We start from the raw sequence: 22,083 nt of genomic DNA, 5'->3' as shown, positions 1-22,083 counted from the left end.
AGATAGTACTCACCAGCTCCTCTGGTGAGATCTATCCAATTATTTACTGTTGCACCAAACACCACTCCTTACTCTCAGCTAGCTTTACTAGTATTATTGGTGATACTGCAGATCACCACATAATCAGGTATAGCGTCTGTATTATTGGTGATTCTGCAGATCACAAATGATCAGACGTCTGAGTTGCAGCACCCAATCGTTACAGAACAGCAGACCAGATATCATGGATACACTGGCTGGTCATGTGGAAGTCTTGATTACAGCTATTGACCGACTATCCCTTACAGTCAGTACTCAACAGACTCAGATTTTCCAACTGTCTGAGGCTTTGCAAGACATTCCAACACATACTATACCAGTGCCATTCCATCTTGTTCCGGAGCCCAGACTACCTCTTCCTGAGAGATTTTCTGGGCATAGGTCTGATTATAAAAAATTTTAAGAATCGATGCCTTTCCTATTTTGAAGTATGCCCCATGGCTTCAGGGTCAGAGAGCCAGAGGGTCATTTTGTTAAAAACTTTGTTATCAAGAGACTCACAGGCATGTTCCTATAGTCTTTCAGATAACCATGAAGCTTTAGCCTCTGTTCAGGGTTTCTTTGAAGCTATGGCAGTTATATATGATGATCCCGATTTAGCTATAACGTCAGAGAGGAAGCTTAAGGCCCTCAGACAAACTCATAATACTGTAGAGAGATATGCAGCAGAGTTTAAAAGGTGGGCGGTGACTACTAGATGGGAGCAACATGCTTTGCTTGATTGTTTTTTATCAGGACTATCTGACGCTGTGGCCGATTTGATGTTGGGCCATCCCGAACCAAGATCTCTTGACGAGGCGATATCTTTGGCCATTGAAATTGATCGCCGAATTCGATATCAGAAAGAGACTCAGGGTAAGATTATTAGAAAAGCTGGGCCAGGTCCTTCACCTTTTCAGGATAACTCGAGAAAAATTTCCAAGTCTGAAAGAGTTTTTGAGCTCTCGTTCAGGATCCTGTTTTCCATCGTCGGAGACAGATCAGGGGTTCGGAATTGTCTCAAGTAGACGGACACCTTACATCGCTCTTTGGTGGTTGGTGGTACCACCTTAGGCGATTCAGCTGTTCCAACAGGAGATTGTAGGTTGCTCCTTCCGTGTACTATTACCTGGGAAGATCAGGTCCAGGATACACCGGCATTCATAGACTCAGGTTCAGCAGCCAATTTTACGGATTATGATTTTACAGTACAGCTCGGTCTTCCTCTCCAGTCTTTAGGACAGCAGGTAGTCCTTACTGCAGTGTTTGACTCACCACTGCAGGGAAAACGATCTCTATCGCAGACTCCTGTCCTCTTATGTCAGATTGGTATTCTCCATAGAGAACAAATTCAATTTCTTGTTCTCAAAATGGCGACCTCCTCGGTGATCCTTGGTATGCCTTGGCTTCAGAAGTATTCCCCTCAGATAGATTGGAGTTCCAGACAATTATTAAGTTGGTCCTCTTTTTGTCAGCAGCATTGTCTGGGGAAAGTCACGGTGTGCGCCACAAAAGTTCAGGTGGAGGGCTTGCCTAGACAGTACTCTGATTTCTCAGATGTATTCTGTCCCTGGGCTGCAGACAAGCTTCCACCCCATCGAAGCTTCGATTGCCCCATAGATTTGAGATCGGGTTGTATGCCTCCTAGGGGTCATTTATATAATTTGTCTAGGCCCGAAAAGCTGGCTATGCAGGAATATATCACGGACAATTTGGCCAAAGGTTTTATCCGCCCTTCTAGGTCCCCGGCCGGGGCAGGTTTCTTTTTTGTGAAGAAGAAGGATGGTGGCCTCAGGCCATGCATCGATTACAGGGGTCTGAATAAGATTACTGTGAAAAATCGTTATCCTCTACCCCTGATCGACGATTTATTCTCCCAAGTTACTAAGGCTGGGGTGTTTACTAAACTCGATCTCAGGGGGGCATATAACCTGATCCGTATAAGAGAGGGTGACGAGTGGAAGACGGCGTTTAACACGCCCGACGGGCACTACGAGTATCTCGTTATGCCCTTCGGGTTGTGCAATGCACCCGCCGTCTTCCAGGAACTGATTAATGAGGTGTTCAGGGAGGTTTTAGGAAAATTTGTCCTTGTTTATCTGGATGATATCCTTATTTTTTTCCCCTACACTGACTGAACACTGAAAACATGTGAGATATGTCTTGAGAAAGTTACGGCAGAACTTATTATTTGCCAAGATAGAAAAGTGCCTTTTTGAGGTTTCGGAGGTGCCCTTTTTGGGGTATGTGATTTCCACGGCAGGATTGTCTATGGACCCCAGAAAGGTGTCTGCAGTGTTGGAGTGGCCTCGACCGGTGGGTTTAAAGGCACTTCAGCGATTCCTTGGCTTCGCCAATTACTACAGAAGATTTATAAAAGGCTTTTCTTCTGTAGTATCACCTCTTACGGAACTCAACAAGAAGGGGGCAGATACTTACAACTGGTCGGCGGAGGCGTTGACCGCCTTTTTATCTCAAAAAATGTGTTTTGTTCTGCCCCCATCTTAAGACATGTGGAGGTATCCCTACCTTTTATTGTTGAGGTAGACACTTCAGAAATTGGAGTAGGGGCAGTATTATCTCAGCATTCTGGTTTGCAAGGCAGGTTGCATCCTTGCGCTTATTTTTCAAAAAAGTTCTCTCCTGCTGAGAGGAATTATGACATTGGAAATCGCGAGCTTTTAGGCATTAAACTTGCATTTGAAGAGTGGCGACATTGGCTGGAGGGGGCTGAGCACACGATAACAGTATATACGGACCATACAAATTTAGAGTATATTGAAACCGCCAAGCGTCTTACTCCTAGACAGGCTCGGTGGTTCCTATTTTTCACACGGTTCAGGTTCTTTATTACCTACAGACCAGGTAGTAAAACATAAAGGCTGATGCTTTGTCTAGATGCTTTGAGCCCGAATCAGTACAGATTGCCACTCCAGTCAATATTCTTCCCGAAAATGTCATTGTTGCAGCTGTTAATTTTCAGGTTGAACAGAGCAAGACCAGCAAGATTAAGAGAGTACAAAGCTGCCTCTGGTTTGTGTGTTGGTTCACCTGTGCAGGGTTATCCCTCTCCCTCCCTCCCTGGTTCCGTGGGGACAGATAAAATCAGAGAGAGGTCCCAGGATTCGTGCCTTGTCATGCAAGAGGGATCGTGTCCGGAGTCCACGCCGAGAGGGAGGGGGGTTCTGTAACATCTGTAGACTTGGCAGCTGCGGATGCGTATGTTATACCCGCAGCCGCCTTTGTTCCCCATTCACAGGCCTTATCCGTCCCGGCAGCGTCTAGCACGCCGGGAACAGCATTGTCTATTGCTCATGGGGGTCTCTGTATTGCGGAGACAGGACCTTTATGCTGGAAGAAGGCGCGTCAGCTGACCTGCTGGTCGGCTGACGTCACGAGTGACTCACACCGCCCGGATTGGCTGATTATTAGGGGGCATGGCGCTGGGCTCTCCTCGGCTTCTTAAGCCGTCGCAGATCATTGGCAACTCGTCTGCTGTTGCGAATACACTCGTGTTAGAACTCAGACCTTAGACTAGTTCCAGGTGTTGAAACCAAGGACTTCACACAAGACTAGGAATTGTTATTGTATTGATTACCTGTGTATGATTCTGGCTATTCTCTGACCTTGCTATCGCTAAACGATTCTGTACCTCTGCCTTTCTGACTTTAGTTGCTGAACCTTTGCCTGATATTTACTATTCTCTTGCCTGCCGTTTTGGTACTGTCTCTTCCTGCCTGTTATCGAACTTTGCCTGTCTGACTACTCTACTCACTAGTGGGCCCTTGCCACTAGTGAGGGACTCTAGCTATTAGAACCCACCAGCCCCTCTGGTGAGGTTCAGACTCACTTGTACCTCTCTGAGTGACTGTTAGTACCTTGCCAGCTCCTCTGATAAGGCGTTGCTAAACTATCCAGTCACTTGTGCAGTTAGTACCTTGCCAGCTCCTCTGGCAAGGTCTTGCTAAACTATCCAGTCTATTGTACTGTCAGTTCCTTACCAGCTCCTCTGGTAAGGTTTAGCCAAACTTGTAGACCCTCCAGCTCCTCTGGTAGGGTCTAGCCTGTGTGGCAGCTAGTACCCACCAGCTCCTCTGGTGAGGTCTAGCACTGTTCTTGCAGATAGTACTCACCAGCTCCTCTGGTGAGATCTATCCAATTATTTACTGTTGCACCAAACACCACTCCTTACTCTCAGCTAGCTATACTAGTATTATTGGTGATACTGCAGATCACCACATACCGTAATCAGGTATAGCATCTGTATTATTGGTGATTCTGCAGATCACAAATGATCAGACATCTGAGTTGCAGCACCCAATTGTTACAACATCTAAAAGATATAAACAAGGAGCTCAGCTCATCCATGACCGCCGCGGTGGATTGCTCAGCCCCTGGTGGGTCTTTTTTTATAATTTAAAAAAAAAAACACGCAGCTAGCAGTGATGCTCGGATGCAGATCGTGATCACGACTTGCCGTGAATCCAGGACCATTTTTCAGCTATCCGCCATGGGTATTCGTCGCCGTGGATCAATTTTCATTCACTAAAATACTCTTCGGCAGACTGTGAATGAACGCAAATCCGCTTCGGCAGACCGTTAATGAAACAAATTCGCTTCGCCAGACCGTGAATGAACGCATTCACGCTCGTGAAAATGGCGCAGAACTCGTGGTTAGATCGTGAATAGAGGAAGTAGGCGGAAGTGACTTCCCTGGGCCAATCAGAGGCCCCCAGGCCCTAGCAACCAATCACAGGAGGGGAGGCTATGCCCTCCCCTCCTGTATATAAAGCAGCGACCATGATGGAAAAGCTCCATCCTTGCTAGACTCTGGTACTGAGAGGATCATCTCCAGGCCATTGCTGCTTCAGCAAGCACGTTTTCTATGTCAAAACCCAGTGTTTTTACTCCTAACAGTGCTCTTATATTGTACTTGTCAGTTGTATTTAGTTACAAGCCAGTGAGTCATTGCTGTAGTCACTGTAGTCAGAGTGTACTGGTGATTAGTGTGTTTAGTGCAGGCAGGCAGGTTCAGAGTGCTCACTTGTATTCAGCTAGCCAGTCATACACTTCAGCTACTACTTACAGTCACACTGCCACTGCCAGTGCTGGTCATTCATTAAGTGTCGTGAGTGACATTGTGTACTGTGCTCACTGCTCACTGGTATTATTCATCTCAATTGGCAGTGATACCCTTCACTTAGGTTGTACTACTGTGCTTACTGCTCACTGGTATTAATCATCTCATTACCCAGTGATACCCTTCAGTTACGTTGTACTCTGCTCACTGCTCACTGGTATTAATCATCTCATTACCCAGTGATACCCTTCAGTTACGTTGTACTGTGCTCACTGCTCACTGGTATTAATCATCTCATTACCCAGTGATACCCTTCACTTAGGTTGTACTACTGTGCTCACTGCTCACTGGTATTAATCATCTCATTACCCAGTGATACCCTTCAGTTAGGGTGTACTCTGCTCACTGGTATTATTCATCTCATTACCTAGTGATACCCTTCACTTAGGTTGTACTGTGCTCACTGCTCACTGGCATTATTCATCTCATTTGGCAGTGATACCCTTCACTTAGGTTGTACTGTGTTTACTGCTCACTGGTATTAATCATCTCATTAACCAGTGATACCCTTCAGTTAGGTTGTACTGTGCTCACTGCTCCCTGGTATTATTCATCTCATTACCCAGTGATACCCTTCACTTAGATTGTACTGTGCTCACTGCTCACTGGTATTATTCATCTCATTACCCAGTGATACCCTTCACTTAGGTTGTACTATTGTGCTCACTGCTCACTGGTATTAATCATCTCATTACCCAGTGATACCCTTCACTTAGGTTGTACTGTGCTCACTGCTCACTGGTATTATTCATCTCATTTGGCAGTGATACCCTTCACTTAGGTTGTAGACAAGACAAGACAAATAACATTTATATTGCGCTTTTCTCCTGGCGGACTCAAAGCGCCAGAGCTGCAGCCACTAGGACGCGCTCTATAGGCAGTAGCAGTGTTAGGGAAACTTGCCTAAGGTCTCCTACTGAATAGGTGCTGTCTTACTAAACAGGGAGAGCCGAGATTCGAACCCTGGTCTCCTGTGTCAGAGGCAGAGCCCTTAACCATTACACCATCCAGTACTGTACTGTGCTCACTGCTCACTGGTATTAATTATCTCATTACCCAGTGATACCCTTCACTTAGGTTGTACTGTGCTCACTGCTCACTGGTATTAATTATCTCATTACCCAGTGATACCCTTCACTTAGGTTGTACTGTGCTCACTGCTCACTGGTATTATTAATCTCATTACACAGTGATCCCCTTCACTTAGGTTGTACTGTGCTCACTGCTCACTGGTATTATTCATCTCATTACCTAGTTATACCCTTCACTTAGGTTCTACTACTGTGCTCACTGCTCACTGGTATTAATCATCTCATTACCCAGTGATACCCTTCACTTAGGTTGTACTACTGTGCTCACTGCTCACTGGTATTAATCATCTCATTACCCAGTGATACCCTTCACTTAGGTTGTACTGTGCTCACTGTTCACTGGTATTAATCATCTCATTACCCAGTGATACCCTTCACTTAGGTTGTACTACTGTGCTCACTGCTCACTGGTATTAATCATCTCATTACCCAGTGATACCCTTCAGTTACGTTGTACTGTGCTCACTGCTCTCCCTAACGATCGGCCATCACACGAAGAAAACCGGCAATAGCATTTTCCGGTACTCCTCATGCGATGGCAAGGTGATAAGTAGCTTGCATCTGCAAGCTGCTTATCACCTTGTATAGGATATAACCCACTGTATCTTCTGATTATTTCTCCACATAATCACCTCCTTTATGTAAGCATTTATCATATATTTTGCAAGGTTTCCAATCCCTTTGTTGTTGTAGCATCACATGCCTCATCTATTAGTTGGGTAGATAGGTGATGAGGGGCTTGGTGAACAGCTACTGGCATTCTGCAGTCATGTGACAAGCAGCAAAGGGAGAAAATATATTGACCTGACAGATGCAAGTTCAATTACACAGAAAGAATACCTTGCATGGCAGATACAAGCATTACTTTCTGGATGACCGTCATTTATTGGGTTATCCAGACATGTTTTCATCCACACTGCCTGCAAAAATATATATATATATATATATATATATATATATATATATATATATATATATATATATATATATATATATATATATATATATACTCACCTACAAGATTATTAGAAACACCTGTGCTGTGCAATTTCTCATTAATGCAATTATCTAATCAACCAATCACATGGCAGTTGCTTCAATGCATTTAGGGGTGTGGTTCTTTCTTGTCAAGACAATCTCCTGAACTCCAAACTGAATGTCAGAATGGGAAAGAAAGGTGATTTAAGCAATTTTGAGCGTGGCATGGTTGTTGGTGCCAGATGGGCCGGTCTGATTATTTCACAATCTGCTCAGTTACTGGGATTCTCACGCACAACCATTTCTAGGGTTTACAAAGAATGGTGTGAAAAGGGAAAAGCATCCAGTATGTGGCAGCCATGTGGGAAAAAATGCCTTGTTGATGCTAGAGGTCAGAGGAGAATGGGCCGACTGATTAAAGCTGATAGAAGAGCAACGTTGACTGAAATAACCACTCGTTACAACCGAGGTATGCAGCAAAGCATTTGTGAAACCACAACACGCACAACCTTGAGGTGGATGGGCTACAACAGCAGAAGACCCCACCGGGTACCACTCATCTCCACTACAAATAGGAAAAATAGGCTACAATTTTCACGAGCGCACAAAAATTGGACAGTTGAAGACTGGAAAAACGTTGCCTGGTCTGATGAGTCTCGATAGAGTCAGAATTTGGCGTAAACAAAATGAGAACATGGATCCATCATGCCTTGTTACCACTGTGCAGGCTGGTGGTGGTGGTGTAATGTTGTGATGGAAGTTTTCTTGGCACACTTTAGGCTCCTTAGTGCCAATTGGGCATCGTTTAAATGCCAACAGGCTACCTGAGCATTGTTTCTGACCATGTCCATCCCTTCATAACCACCATGTACCCATCCTCTGATGGCTACTTCCAGAAGGATAATGCACCATGTCACAAAGCTCAAATCATTTCAAATTGGTTTCTTGAACATGACAATGAGTTCACTGTAATAAAATAGCCCCCACAGTCACCAGATCTCAACCCAATAGAGCATCTTTGGGATGTGATGGAAAGGTCCTGTCCTGATGTGCATCCCACTAATCTCCATCAACTGCAAGATGCTATCCTATCAATATGGGCCAACATGCTCTCAGCACCTGGTTGGATCAATGCCACGTAGAATTGAGGCAGTTCTAAAGGCGAAAGGGGGTAAAACACCGTATTAGTATGGTGTTCCTAATAATCCTTTAGGTGAGTGTGTGTGTGTGTATATATATATATATATATATATATATATATATATATATATATATATATATATATATATATATATATGTTTATTAAATGAAATGTTACTTGGATATACATTTATTGGTGGTGTGCATGAGTGTTTACTTTACAAGTTTAATAGACTCTAAGTAAAACAGTGGCACATAGTGGAAAGGCGTATGTTTATGTAGAAACTTCACCTATTCGTGGTGTTATGTTTGTGAGCTGGGCATGGCTACACTGTGTGGCTAGCTGAGGGTGTGGGCAATGACATCACATTAAGAAGCTGTACACATTAGCAACTATGGCATTTGCTCCGTGTCACACTGTGATTTTATAAAGTAGTTTGGATTTATCTGGATGGATAGATGCCATGGTGATTTTTAATTTTTTTAATTTTTGCTTTTCTTTTTTTAATAGCCTAATAAAGGGGCTATGTGTGCCTACAAAGCTTACCACAAAACTTAACCGTAACTAATTATAGTTATTTGTCATATTTTGGCAAAAACTACTTGTACTGATCTATTTCAGGGACCAAAAAAGAAAAAAAAACCTTTAATGAGCTTGAACCAAGTGACTGATTACTTTCAGAGAGCAAGCAGGGCTAAGAAATAATATATCTGTCACTTGTTTTGTTAAGGTAACTAATTGCATTCCCCAGCTAAAAAAAAGCACACTTTTCCCAAGATGATTTGAATATATGAAAGTTTAATGCACTTACCCACTCAGAATACAGCCTTGTTTCAACTCGTGGAATAAGGCTTACTGCTTTAATCATCACATCATAAACATTCAGCAGCACAATTTCATAATCATTAAAGTCAGGTTCAAATTTTATTGAAATATTGTCAAGAATGAGCCTCATTATAAAACCTGGATGTTCATAGGCACGGACTGAATCCTGCAAAATAAACAAACACTTTGAAGTAAAAAAACACTGAAAATAATTCTGAACAGGGTTTCTGTATGCCTGTTCCATATTACATCCTAACTTGCTAAAGTATTGTCAGATATACAGTATAGACACCTTCACTTCATTAGTTTATATTTACTGTGGTATAGAAATTTGCCATGCAATCACTATTTTCCAACAAAGAGATGTTAAAATACATTTGAAAGCTTATCTTACATTGTTGCAAACTGGCATTTTTAGATGTAAGATTTACTGTAAGTATGAATATAAATATGTTAGCCAGTGGTTTTATCTATTATTATTATTATTATTAATAATATATTTTTTTTCGTTAAACATAGGTTCATTTATTGAAGTTTGCAATTCAAGGTTACATGCAGAGTATAGCATTGTATTAGAATTGAGAAAATATACAAGTAGTGTATATAAAGTAGCATAATTACATATCATTCAGAATTTAACAGAGGGTACTAACGCACATATCAATCATATTTAACATGTATTTATGAAACATGTTTAAGCTGGTTGTTGTATGAAATAGTGTAGGGTTAACCGGGGGAGTTGAAATGAACCGGGTCAAAAACAGGTAAAAGATTAATAGTAGTTGTTATAATCCAATCACCTTACATAGACAAGCAACAAGCATTAGAAATGTTATACAAATGGATTTTTTAACCTTCTTTCCCATATAAGACAGAATTTATTGAGGCATTACCTGTGTTTATATACCAGTTGTTTATAGGGGAGGGAGGTTTTGATTCTAGATTTCCACTCTGTGATTTTGGGGCATGTGGGTGACATCCATCTGATAGCTATACATTGTCTGGCTGCAAATAAAGTTTCCATTAAGAATGCTTTGTCGAATTTATTCATGTCAGGATTAATAATGTTGAGAATGCATGATTTGATGTCAAGAGTAACAGGGGAGCCCACGCGGTGGTGTAGAAAGTCGGTTATTTGTTTCCAGAACGCAGCTAAGGGAGGACACTCCCACAGCATGTGCAAAAATGAAGGGTTTTTACGTTTGCATTTGGGGCCATTTGGTGAGGCGCTTGGAGAATACTTGGCTACTTGAGATGGTAGCAGATAGCTCTGATGTATAATGTAGAGCTGAGTCAGTTTATCGCGTACACATGGCGGGATAGACTTGGAGGTAAGTAGACATCCTTCCCATTCCTCCTCGTCTATTTTTATGCCTAGGTTGGTCCAATTATTGCAAGTGGAAGTGACTAATTTTTGGGATTGAGGTTGAAGCAGTAAGGAGTATAAGATACCAATTTTGTGTTTAACAGGCCCATCTTTAATATTTTCTAGTATTAATGAAGTGCCAGTCATAGGGAGTCCCATTCGGAATTGAGCTTTTAGAGCATGGGACAATTGCATATACATAAACTCGAGTATGTTTGGGAGTGAATATAGGTCTTTCAGGTGGGAAAAAGGGACCAACCGAGAGCCCTTTATGATCTGTCCTAAATATGTTATACCCTTATCTGCCCATAATCTGGTGTTTTGTAATTTGGTTAGTTCAGGCAAGAGAGGGTTATCCCACAACGGTGTGTAGTGTTCCCAGTTTGTAGAGGGGAGAATATTAAATGCTTTGGCCCATACTCTGGATGCTTGGATAAAGATGGTATTGTTAGAGTTGTGTGGACAGACGTTACCTTTTAAAAGACTAAAAGGAAGATTACAGTTTTCGTTAGTAGCCTTATATCCCAGTAGTTCTGGGGCATAGGGGGAAGGGTCTGTGAACCAATTAGGCATGTGTTCCAGTTGCGATGCTGTATAGTAAAAAAACTGGAAGTGCCATACCACCAGCTTCTGAAGGGCATTGGGGTATAGTGTGTTTGAGTTTAGCACAAGATTTCCCCCATACTATAGAAAGAAGGAATGAGGTGAGTTTTTTTTTTAAATGGCATAGGGATGTATACAGGGGAGTTATGTAGAATATAAAGAATTTTTGGAAGTAGTACACTTTTAATTAAGTTTATGCGGCCTGCTACTGAGAGGGGTAGTTTGGTCCAGACTACCAGTTTCTGTTGTGTTAATTTTAGGAGAGGAGCTACATTGTCTTGGTAATACAACGTGGGTTTTGCTTGGACTGTAACCCCTAGATATTTAAATAATGTTGTAATTTGTAATGGGCAGGGAAGTGGTGTAGTGGAGACTTTGGGGTCATCAATACCCAGAATTGCTGACTTACTCCAATTGATTGATAGGCCGGAAAACAGGCCTATTTCTGTTATGATGTCAAAGGCTGCTTTGAGGGAGGAATGTGGGTCAGCTAAATAAAGGATAGTGTCGTCTGCATATTGACTTATTTTCTCTTCAATTGTTCCTATACAGAGACCTTTAATAAGAGGACTATTTCTAATCTTACAGGCCAGGGGTTCAGCGGATAATGCATATAATAGTGGGGATAGGGGACAGCCCTGGCGGGTTCCTCTAGGAAGGGGTAAATGATTTCGAAATTATTGAATTTTTACTAACTTGGGCCATGGGGTTGGTGTAAAGTAATTTAACCCATCTCATGTAATTGTCACCGAAGCCAAATCTGGCCAGAGTGGCAAACAAGAAGGGCCACTCCACCGCATCAAACGCTTTGGCTGCATCGAGAGTGACCACACAGCGTGCGCCAGAATTAGTGTGTTGGGCTTGTAGATTAGCATATAGTCTACGAATATTTAGTGCTGTTGTTTTCCCTGGCATGAAACCCGTCTGGTCACTCTTGACGAGGAAAAGTATGACCTTGCTTAGGGCTCTTTCATACCAGAGCCCTTTACTGCGTTGTAACGCAAAGGCAGTTAAAGTGGTCTAACACCCAGCATTTCAACTTTGCTTTAAAAGATTGCTTACAGCTTATAAACTATTATGCCAGATTTTTTTTTCAGCAGAAATTCACTGAATGGATTAAACATGACATTTTAGTGCTGCATTTAGCTAGAATCCTCCTCCGTGCTTGCTTGTTTAGTTACAAATGTATCTATCTACAATGTAACAAACAAACACTGCTCTGAGAGAACAAAGAGGGCTTCCCCGGCAGGCTTTTCAAAGGTCTATTTGTATTCCAAATAAAGATACATTTGTAACTAAAAGATAAGAAGGCAGGGCCGAGCCTGGGCGGGTGCTGCGGGTGCAAGGCACCCAGGCGCCTGCCTCTGAGAGGCGCCGCCCGGCCCCGCACGCCCGGCCCCGCTCTCCCCCTGTGGCCGCCGCCACTGCTTCAAGCTCCCTCCCTCTAGCCGCCGCGTCAGACCTCGATCAGGCGGGCGGGCACTAGGACCTAGCACGCCGCACTGATATGCGGAAGTGACATCACTTCCGCATATAGAGCGGGTGCGTCCGGCGCCCTTTTCCTGGTCGGGGCGCCCGCTGATTGAGGTCTGACTAAGGGCTGCTGAAAGGTGAGGGGGGAGCGGAGGAGGGAGCGGCGGCGGCGGGGCGCGCTCCTGTCACTCACTACCTATCCTGGGCACAGATACCCCCTGGCTACCTATCCTGGGCACAGATACCCCCTGGCTACCTATCCTGGGCACAGATACCCCCTGGCTACCTATCCTGGGCGCAGATACCACCTGGCTACCTATCCTGGGCACAGATACCCCCTGGCTACCTATCCTGGGCACAGATACCCCCTGGCTACCTATCCTGGGCACAGATACCCCCTGGCTACCTATCCTGGGCGCAGATACCACCTGGCTACCTATCCTGGGCACAGATACCCCCTGGCTACCTATCCTGGGCGCAGATACCACCTGGCTACCTATCCTGGGCGCAGATACCACCTGGCTACCTATCCTGGGCACAGATACTACCTGGCTACCTATCCTGGGCACAGATACCCCCTGGCTACCTATCCTGGGCGCACATACCCCCTGGCTACCTATCCTGGGCGCACATACCCCCTGGCTACCTATCCTGGGCGCACATACCCCCTGGCTACCTATCCTGGGCGCACATACCCCCTGGCTACCTATCCTGGGCGCACATACCCCCTGGCTACCTATCCTGGGCGCACATACCCCCTGGCTACCTATCCTGGGCGCACATACCCCCTGGCTACCTATCCTGGGCACAGATACCACCTGGCTACCTATCCTGGGCACAGATACCACCTGGCTACCTATCCTGGGCGCACATACCCCCTGGCTACCTATCCTGGGCGCACATACCCCCTGGCTACCTATCCTGGGCGCACATACCCCCAGGCTACCTATCCTGGGCACAGATACCACCTGGCTACCTATCCTGGGCGCACATACCCCCTGGCTACCTATCCTGGGCACAGATACCACCTGGCTACCTATCCTGGGCACAGATACCACCTGGCTACCTATCCTGGGCACAGATACCACCTGGCTACCTATCCTGGGCGCACATACCCCCTGGCTACCTATCCTGGGCGCACATACTCCCTGGCTACCTATCCTGGGCGCACATACCCCCTGGCTACCTATCCTGGGCGCACATACCCCCAGGCTACCTATCCTGGGCACAGATACCACCTGGCTACCTATCCTGGGCGCACATACCCCCTGGCTACCTATCCTGGGCGCACATACCCCCTGGCTACCTATCCTGGGCACAGATACCACCTGGCTACCTATCCTGGGCACAGATACCACCTGGCTACCTACCCTGGGCACAGATACCACCTGGCTACCTATCCTGGGCGCACATACCCCCAGGCTACCTATCCTGGGCACAGATACCACCTGGCTACCTATCCTGGGCGCACATACCCCCTGGCTACCTATCCTGGGCGCACATACCCCCTGGCTACCTATCCTGGGCGCACATACCCCCTGGCTACCTATCCTGGGCGCACATACCCCCTGGCTACCTATCCTGGGCGCACATACCCCCTGGCTACCTATCCTGGGTGCACATACCCCCTGGCTACCTATCCTGGGCGCACATACCCCCTGGCTACCTATCCTGGGCGCACATACCCCCAAGCTACCTATCCTGGGCACAGATACCACCTGGTACCTATCCTGGGCGCACATACCCCCTGGCTACCTATCCTGGGCGCACATACCCCCTGGCTACCTATCCTGGGGGCACATACCCCCTGGCTACCTATCCTGGGCGCACATACCCCCTGGCTACCTATCCTGGGCGCACATACCCCCAGGCTACCTATCCTGGGCACAGATACCACCTGGCTACCTATGCTGGGCGCACATACCCCCTGGCTACCTATCCTGGGCGCACATACCCCCTGGCTACCTATCCTGGGCGCACATACCCCCTGGCTACCTATCCTGGGCGCACATACCCCCTGGCTACCTATCCTGGGCGCACATACCCCCTGGCTACCTATCCTGGGCGCACATACCCCCTGGCTACCTATCCTGGGCGCACATACCCCCTGGCTACCTATCCTGGGCGCACATACCCCATGGCTACCTATCCTGGGCGCGTATACCCCCTGGCTACCTATCCTGGGCGCACATACCCCCAGGCTACCTATCCTGGGCACAGATACCACCTGGCTACCTATCCTGGGCGCACATACCCCCTGGCTACCTATCCTGGGCGCACATACCCCCTGGCTACCTATCCTGGGCGCACATAACCCCTGGCTACCTATCCTGGGCGCACATACCCCCTGGCTACCTATCCTGGGCGCACATACCCCCTGGCTACCTATCCTGGGCGCACATACCCCCTGGCTACCTATCCTGGGCGCACATACCCCCTGGCTACCTATCCTGGGCGCACATACCCCCAAGCTACCTATCCTGGGCACAGATACCACCTGGCTACCTATCCTGGGCGCACATACCCCCTGGCTACCTATCCTGGGCGCACATACCCCCTGGCTACCTATCCTGGGGGCACATACCCCCTGGCTACCTATCCTGGGCGCACATACCCCCTGGCTACCTATCCTGGGCGCACATACCCCCAGGCTACCTATCCTGGGCACAGATACCACCTGGCTACCTATGCTGGGCGCACATACCCCCTGGCTACCTATCCTGGGCGCACATACCCCCTGGCTACCTATCCTGGGCGCACATACCCCCTGGCTACCTATCCTGGGCGCACATACCCCCTGGCTACCTATCCTGGGCGCACATACCCCCTGGCTACCTATCCTGGGCGCACATACCCCCTGGCTACCTATCCTGGGCGCACATACCCCCTGGCTACCTATCCTGGGCGCACATACCCCATGGCTACCTATCCTGGGCGCGTATACCCCCTGGCTACCTATCCTGGGCGCGTATACCCCCTGGCTACCTATCCTGGGTGCATATACCGCATGGCTACCTATCCTGGGCGCATATACCCCCTGGCTACCTATCCTGGGGACATATATCCCTGGCTATATATTCTGGGGACACTGTCTGTTTGTCATTATGTGCATTTACTGGTGAAAATCTCTCTTATGTGCATTTGCTGGTAAAAAGCTGTCTTCTTATGTGCATTTGCTGGTGAAAAGCTGTCTTCTTATGTGCATTTGCTGGTGAAAAGCTGTCTTATTATGTGCATTTGCTGGTTAAAAGCGGTCTCTTGTTATGTGCATTTGCTGGTGAAAAGCGGTCTCTTGTTATGTGCATTTGCTGGTGAAAAGCGGTCTCTTGTTATGTGCATTTGCTGGTGAAAAGCGGTCTCTTGTTATGTGCATTTGCTGGTGAAAAGCGGTCTCTTGTTATGTGCATTTGCTGGTGAAAAGCGGTCTCTTATGTGCATTTACATGGGGAAAAGCTGTCTCTTGTTATGTGCATTTACTTGGGGAAAAGCTGTCTCTTATGTGCATTTAGTGGGGAAATTTTGTCAGTAAAAATAATCTTTTGTCAGTAAATTTTTAGGTATTTGTCAGTAAAAAAATAACGTGAAAGGTTGGCAACACTGGCAGGCTGCGCGGCGCAACGGGAAAGATACAGGCAGCCCACCTCACGCTTGGGCTTGGCGGGGGGAGGAGCCTATGACAGCGAGAGTAGGGTGGCCGCAGGCAGCCATAAATACGCAGTGTGTGACTGTGTCGCACTCGCAGAGCCTCTCAGCCTGAGTCAGTCCAGAGACTAGCAGACTCGCAGGAAGCCAAAGCCAGCCAGGAGCAAGCCCATGGAAGAGGGGTAGGAATGGGGTATCACATGCATGCGGAAAGAGGTGGAAGGTGTGGGTGTGATTAGGCAGGACACTGGTGTGGTTATGTGGTTGGGCGCGGTAAATTTAACCACTCCCATAGGCGCCAGAAAAAATCTTGCACCCAGGTGCCAGGCACCCCAGGCTCGCCCCTGTAAGAAGGGATGCGGATTCCTAGTTGAATCCAACACTAAAATGTCATGTTTAACCCATTCAGTGAATTTCTGCTTAAAAAAAAATCTGGCATAATAGTTTGTAAGCTGTAAGCAATCTTTTAAAGCAAAGTTGTAATGCTGGGTGTTAAACCGCTTTAATAAAGGTAACATGAAAGTCCATAGACTTTCATTTTACCTATCACACCCGACGCTGTGCTTCGGTACGTTGCGGTTCCAACGCACCCAGGAACGTAGATCCGCTGGGAGCCGGCGTTTTCCGTTGGGTTCAATTAATAGCTACCGCCACTGATTGTGTTGCACCGCAGATACCTGACGACGCTTCAGGCTATCAACGTGTGCAGGAGAATGGCTCCTGCACGCGTTGTCTGGTGTGAAAGGAGCCTTAGTCTTAAGGCTAGTATCTTTGCTAAATTATAAAAAAAATTGAACTGTACAATGTAGAGGATACAAACAATATACTGTATACACACAATGTATGACACAAACAAGGGGGATGCAGATAATACACATGATTACAGAACACCCCATAAAAAAACAAATCTGTGTTTGTTGTTATACACTGCAATTGTCATCAGAGATTATTATGAAAATAAACAATTTCCTCAAGCTTCCAATTTTAATTTTCAGGAAAATTAATAGAAAAGCAGCAGAGAGACTGACCTATTTACCTGCTCAGCAAATCTTGTGATGTCTAGGGTAAAAAATATTGAATAGGTTTGCTATGTGTTTGGTTGTGTCTCAAACCTCTAATACTGGTTCTACCTCCATCAGCCTGGAACAGACACAGGGCAGCTTGAGCCTAATGGCCCATACTCACGAGGGACTTTTGTCGCCTCAACACGCGGCGCGCGCGTGTTGCGGCGACAGGTCGCCCGTGAGTATGGGCCGCCGCACACGCGCGCCCCCCGAACTGTCGCCCGCCGCTCTTGTCGCCATGCGATTGAAAGTTTCAATCGCATGGCAACAGTCGCCGCTGCCCCCCCGCCGCAACTGTCGCTAGTCCGCGTGAGTACGCGGACTAGCGACAGCAACCTCCATGTAGGTACATGGAGCTTCCGGCGGGGGGAGGAGGAACGTCAGCGACAGCTTCCGCCTTGCTGCTGGTCCCTCTTCCGCGTGTGTACGCGGAGGGACCTGGCGAGAAGCTGTCGCCGGCCTGTCGCCCACACGCTCACGTGTGCTGGCGACAGGCCACATTTCTCGCCCGTGAGTATGGGCCTTTAAGCTGAGTACCCACTACAAGACCAGCAGAAGATGGACTCGGGGAAAATACGGCGGCCGCAACACGATGGGCCCACATTCCCCGATCCATCTTCTACCGCTGGAACATACAACAGTGTGAAGCGATTGCAGAACTTTGCGTGGGAGTCTACGGGAGTCGTAACAATCATCTGTGAGGTTATCTGTTATGATGGTAGCAACTGTCGCATGTCATAAAAAACGATTGTGTCATTGTGAGAGCATACACACAGACGCAAAATCGTGAAAGCAATCATTGGTCACAAAAAAAAGTTGCCTGTCACAAAAAAAAATTGCCGCAAAAATTGCGTTTTGAGTACGGACCTTAAGCAATCAATATGCGGCTGACATCCAGTGAAAATGGAGATTCACTATATTAGGTTACATTTGTCTAATTTAAAATTGTCTAGTTTTGGTGTGTCTGTGTGGCTCCAGCATCCTCAGCTCTCTGCTCCTGGCTGACAAAGAGGGGGATCTGACATGGCTCAATGTGTTGTGAGACCTTTTTCTTTCTATCAAGTCAAACAGGTCTGGTCATTCTCCTCTGACTCCTTGCATTAGCAAGGTACTTCTATCTGAAGAGGTGTCCATTTGTTGTACCATGTGGTGCTTATTTTTTGTACCATTGTGAGAAAGCTCTAATGACTTTTGTGCATTAGAAACCCAGGAGTTTGTTAGTTACAGATATAACAAAACAGACTGCCTAGTATAAAACTCCCAGAGATCTGATTTTTTCACCGTCTGGCGTACCACATGAATGCTAACTGAAGCGCCTGACCTGCATCTGCAGAATTTTACGCATTGCACTAAGGTCACATGATTAGTTGTTAGACAGTTGTTTGAATAGTCTGGTGTACAGGTGTTATGAGAAAGTATCCTGCCGCTTTCCATACTTTTAAAATGCAATGGACCAGATGACCAAAACTTTTTTCCTGACTTACTTACTTTTTCCTCAACATTTCTATAAAATTACCACATTAAAGGGAACTGAGCACATTCTCTTTCACTGGAATCTCTCCTGGCATAGAAGCTGCCATGTTCCCCCCTTCCCTTCTCACATTCCTTATTTACAGAAGTCAGAGATGCTATCTTGACACTTTGACACACACAATGTCTTTGAAGAAACAGACCTAATTACTCACCCCCTTTGTTAATGAAAAGGTATTGTTTACGTCTTGGTAATTAGCTCAATAAAACAATTAGCTTCCTGAAGTCTCTGTGGTTGGGGACGGTTGGGCAGGCCTGATGAAACAGGCTAATAAAACTACTTTGAATGTAAAATACAAGGTAAAATGAAAGTTTATTTTAATAATGAAACAGATTGTTGGCATGTATTTTTCATGTGCTGTAGAAATGTTCTGAGTGCTAAAAAAGGTGCTCGGTTCACTTTAAAAGCAAAAAACAGTACTTAAAATAAGTCGTTCCAAATTAACTTAACTTTCATATTATTTTATTACCTTATTTTAGTACTTTGATTGTTGAGGACACTAAAGGTATTACAAGTGCAAGTTCTGGTTGAAAAGTTGTGAATCTTTGTTGCTCATTTGTGGAGGTAGTTATGAGAACACTGTGCAAGTGTTTGTGCACAACATACATCCTTGCGTCTAAATCTGCATTAGGACCACCCTATCTTCAGTATTCTGTCACATTGAGCTGAAGTTCCTTGTACTTGGCAGATGAAGACAAACTGCAGCCCAGGTATGTCATAGAATTTTTAACTAAACCTGGCTAAAATGGTAGTAAAAGTCTTGAAATGTTACAGCAAGAATACAGCAATTAAAAGATTAGGCATGCTAGTGTTGTTCAGTGGTGGTAGCACTTTAAGGTCAGCATCAAATAAGAGGCTGATGACGCATGTTCTAGGTGACCATCCACCAGTTATAGATGCCAAAATTGCAAAGGCTAAAAAAACTATTGCAAGAAGGTTAAGTTTATGTGAACTTTAATGAACTTGGTATCTCATTCAAATGAACTAAACACATTGGCCTCAATTCTGGTAGGGTTTACGAGCAAATTACTGCATGCGGTAAGGACATTTAGCAATTCTGGGAGATTCTAGTCACGTTTTACCACAGCCAATACATTATGTGGTAACTTACATTAACCGATTTACTGAAAATCGCTATTCTTAAGGAAATTAGGGGGCATGTTAGCACATAATTTACTGATCAGTTTAAGACCTGCCTGTACCTGGTGATAAAGTCAATGGCCTCACTTCTGGTAGCTATGTATGGTAAATATTTTTTCATCTGTAAGATACCTCATGCAGTATTTTCCCCCTTTTAAAAAAAAACACTTAAAGATTATTCTGCATTTCTGATCATGTGGTAAAAAGTGTGGTAAAACGTGCTGTATTTCAGCGGTAGGCAAGTCTTTAATTGTCTTCCATAAGTCAGGATAGTCTTTGGAAGATGTTTTTTTGAGGGGTGTAAGGTGTATTTGACTATGTAGCAACCTATGAAAAGTATATTTATGGGCATTAGAGATGGCTCAAACTTCCGATTTTGGGTTCGCGCACCTCGAACGCGAACTTCCGCAAAAGTTCGAGTTCGCGCGAACCATGCAAACCGCAATAGACTTCAATGGGCAGGCGAACTTTAAAAACTACAAACACCGTTTCTGGTCACAAAAGTGATGAAAAAGATGTTTAAGGGGGGCATGGCGGAGTGAGATACACGGCAAAAGTCATTGGGAAAATTATGGATTTGACACACAGCAGGATTATAATCCTTAAAGGGCAGAAATCACATTGCATTCCTAAATTGGAGGCATAAAGTGCTTGAAAACATCTTGCGTGTGTATACATGGATCAGCAGGTAGTTTAAGTAGTGTACTGCTTCACACTGACAGACCAAACTCAGTGTGTAACGCACCACAAACAGCTGTTTGTGTAGTGATGGCCGTACTGGACTGGTGCGCGCGATGGCGAGAGTGCAGGCGATGGCGGTTTTCAAGCCCATATGGTCGGGCTGAGGTAGCTCAATGACAGAACAACAGTGACTGTCCAGCTGATCGAATTTGGTCTGACCACAATGAAGCAACAACCTGATTATCTTGGGTCAGGTGTGCCCCCCAACACGCTCATATAGGTCATTGCTTCATTGTGATACGTAAGCCCCTTCACCGCGGCAAGGTAACGATCACGAAGGGGAATTGACACTTGTGTTAGAAATCCGATATTGCTGAAAATATTGTGTAAACAATGGGATATTAATAAAGACAACAATACCAATTTCTCAGAAGTTCTAGATGGTCGTTTGGCAAAAGAATACACATCAACAACAGTATAAATAAAGTTTATATTGCAAGTGGTATTTGCGATACAGGTACAGATACTGATGAACTACAGAAAACAACATGTACAGAGAAATCCAACTATATAAACACATAAAGCTTAGGAAACAATGCCCACAATGTATACATTAATATATATCATTAGTGCAGCTTCCCAATTTATCCTAAAATACAGCCCACAATACACAGACCCATTACATCTTACCATTAGCCATGATTTCCAGCTAACAGCCTCAGCAGCAGATTCCAGCAAAAGGCCACTTGCCACCCCAGCAGATCAAAGAACAAAAGCACCCAAAGCCACATGGTCAAAAGACTCTATATACTTCTTGACTCCACCCCCTCACTACACATCACTTCCCTTTAGGAGGCTCAATGTCATTGGCTGAAAGGATGCTTTTCAGCAGATTTAAACTTTATCTCCGCCTAAGGTCAGTTAACAGGAAGTGAAGTCTTTTGTCTTAGAAAAGATGTGGAATGGCTGCTCAACAAAAGCAAGCTGAGAAACACACAGTCCATTTCTTACACTTGTACATGCCTTTTGTTTTGTTGTTGCAGCCGCAGTGCAGCTAGAAAAATTAGGCAGGCATGTACACGCAGCAGAAAAATTATTATTCTTTTTGTTAGCGGCCTTAAAAATTCAGGAATCCACCTGGAGTCCTGGACCCTGTTGGTGGTGGCGGAGAAGGCAGTCAAGCGCCCTGCAGGCAGAGATGCTGTGTGGGGGGACTGACTTAGTCTTGGGGCAGGCAGCAGCGGCCAGAAGGCAGGCAGAGATGCCGTGTGGGGACTGACTTAGTCTTTGAGCAGGCAGTAGCCCTCTGGGATCCATGCCTCATTCATTTTGATAAAGGTGAGGTACTGAACACTTTTTTGACCTAGGTGACTTTTCTTCTCACTGACAA

General features: G+C 45.6%; 1 protein-coding gene across 1 annotated transcript in view; it reads right to left on the bottom strand.

Annotated features, from left to right (window-relative positions):
• Positions 1-22,083, bottom strand: part of LOC137526122 (dynein axonemal heavy chain 7-like) — a 127,547-nt gene that overhangs the window by 33,023 nt on the left and 72,441 nt on the right. Inside the window, exon 11 of the mRNA XM_068247342.1 lies at positions 9,180-9,359. Within this exon, the coding sequence (XP_068103443.1) occupies positions 9,180-9,359 (180 nt within the window). The remainder of the gene's footprint in view (positions 1-9,179; positions 9,360-22,083) is intronic.

Source organism: Hyperolius riggenbachi, chromosome 7 (genome assembly GCF_040937935.1).
Source record: "Hyperolius riggenbachi isolate aHypRig1 chromosome 7, aHypRig1.pri, whole genome shotgun sequence".
NCBI classification, from domain to species: Eukaryota; Metazoa; Chordata; class Amphibia; order Anura; family Hyperoliidae; genus Hyperolius; species Hyperolius riggenbachi.
Note: the sequence above shows the minus strand (reverse complement) of the source record. Positions and strands in the feature narration are given on the sequence as shown.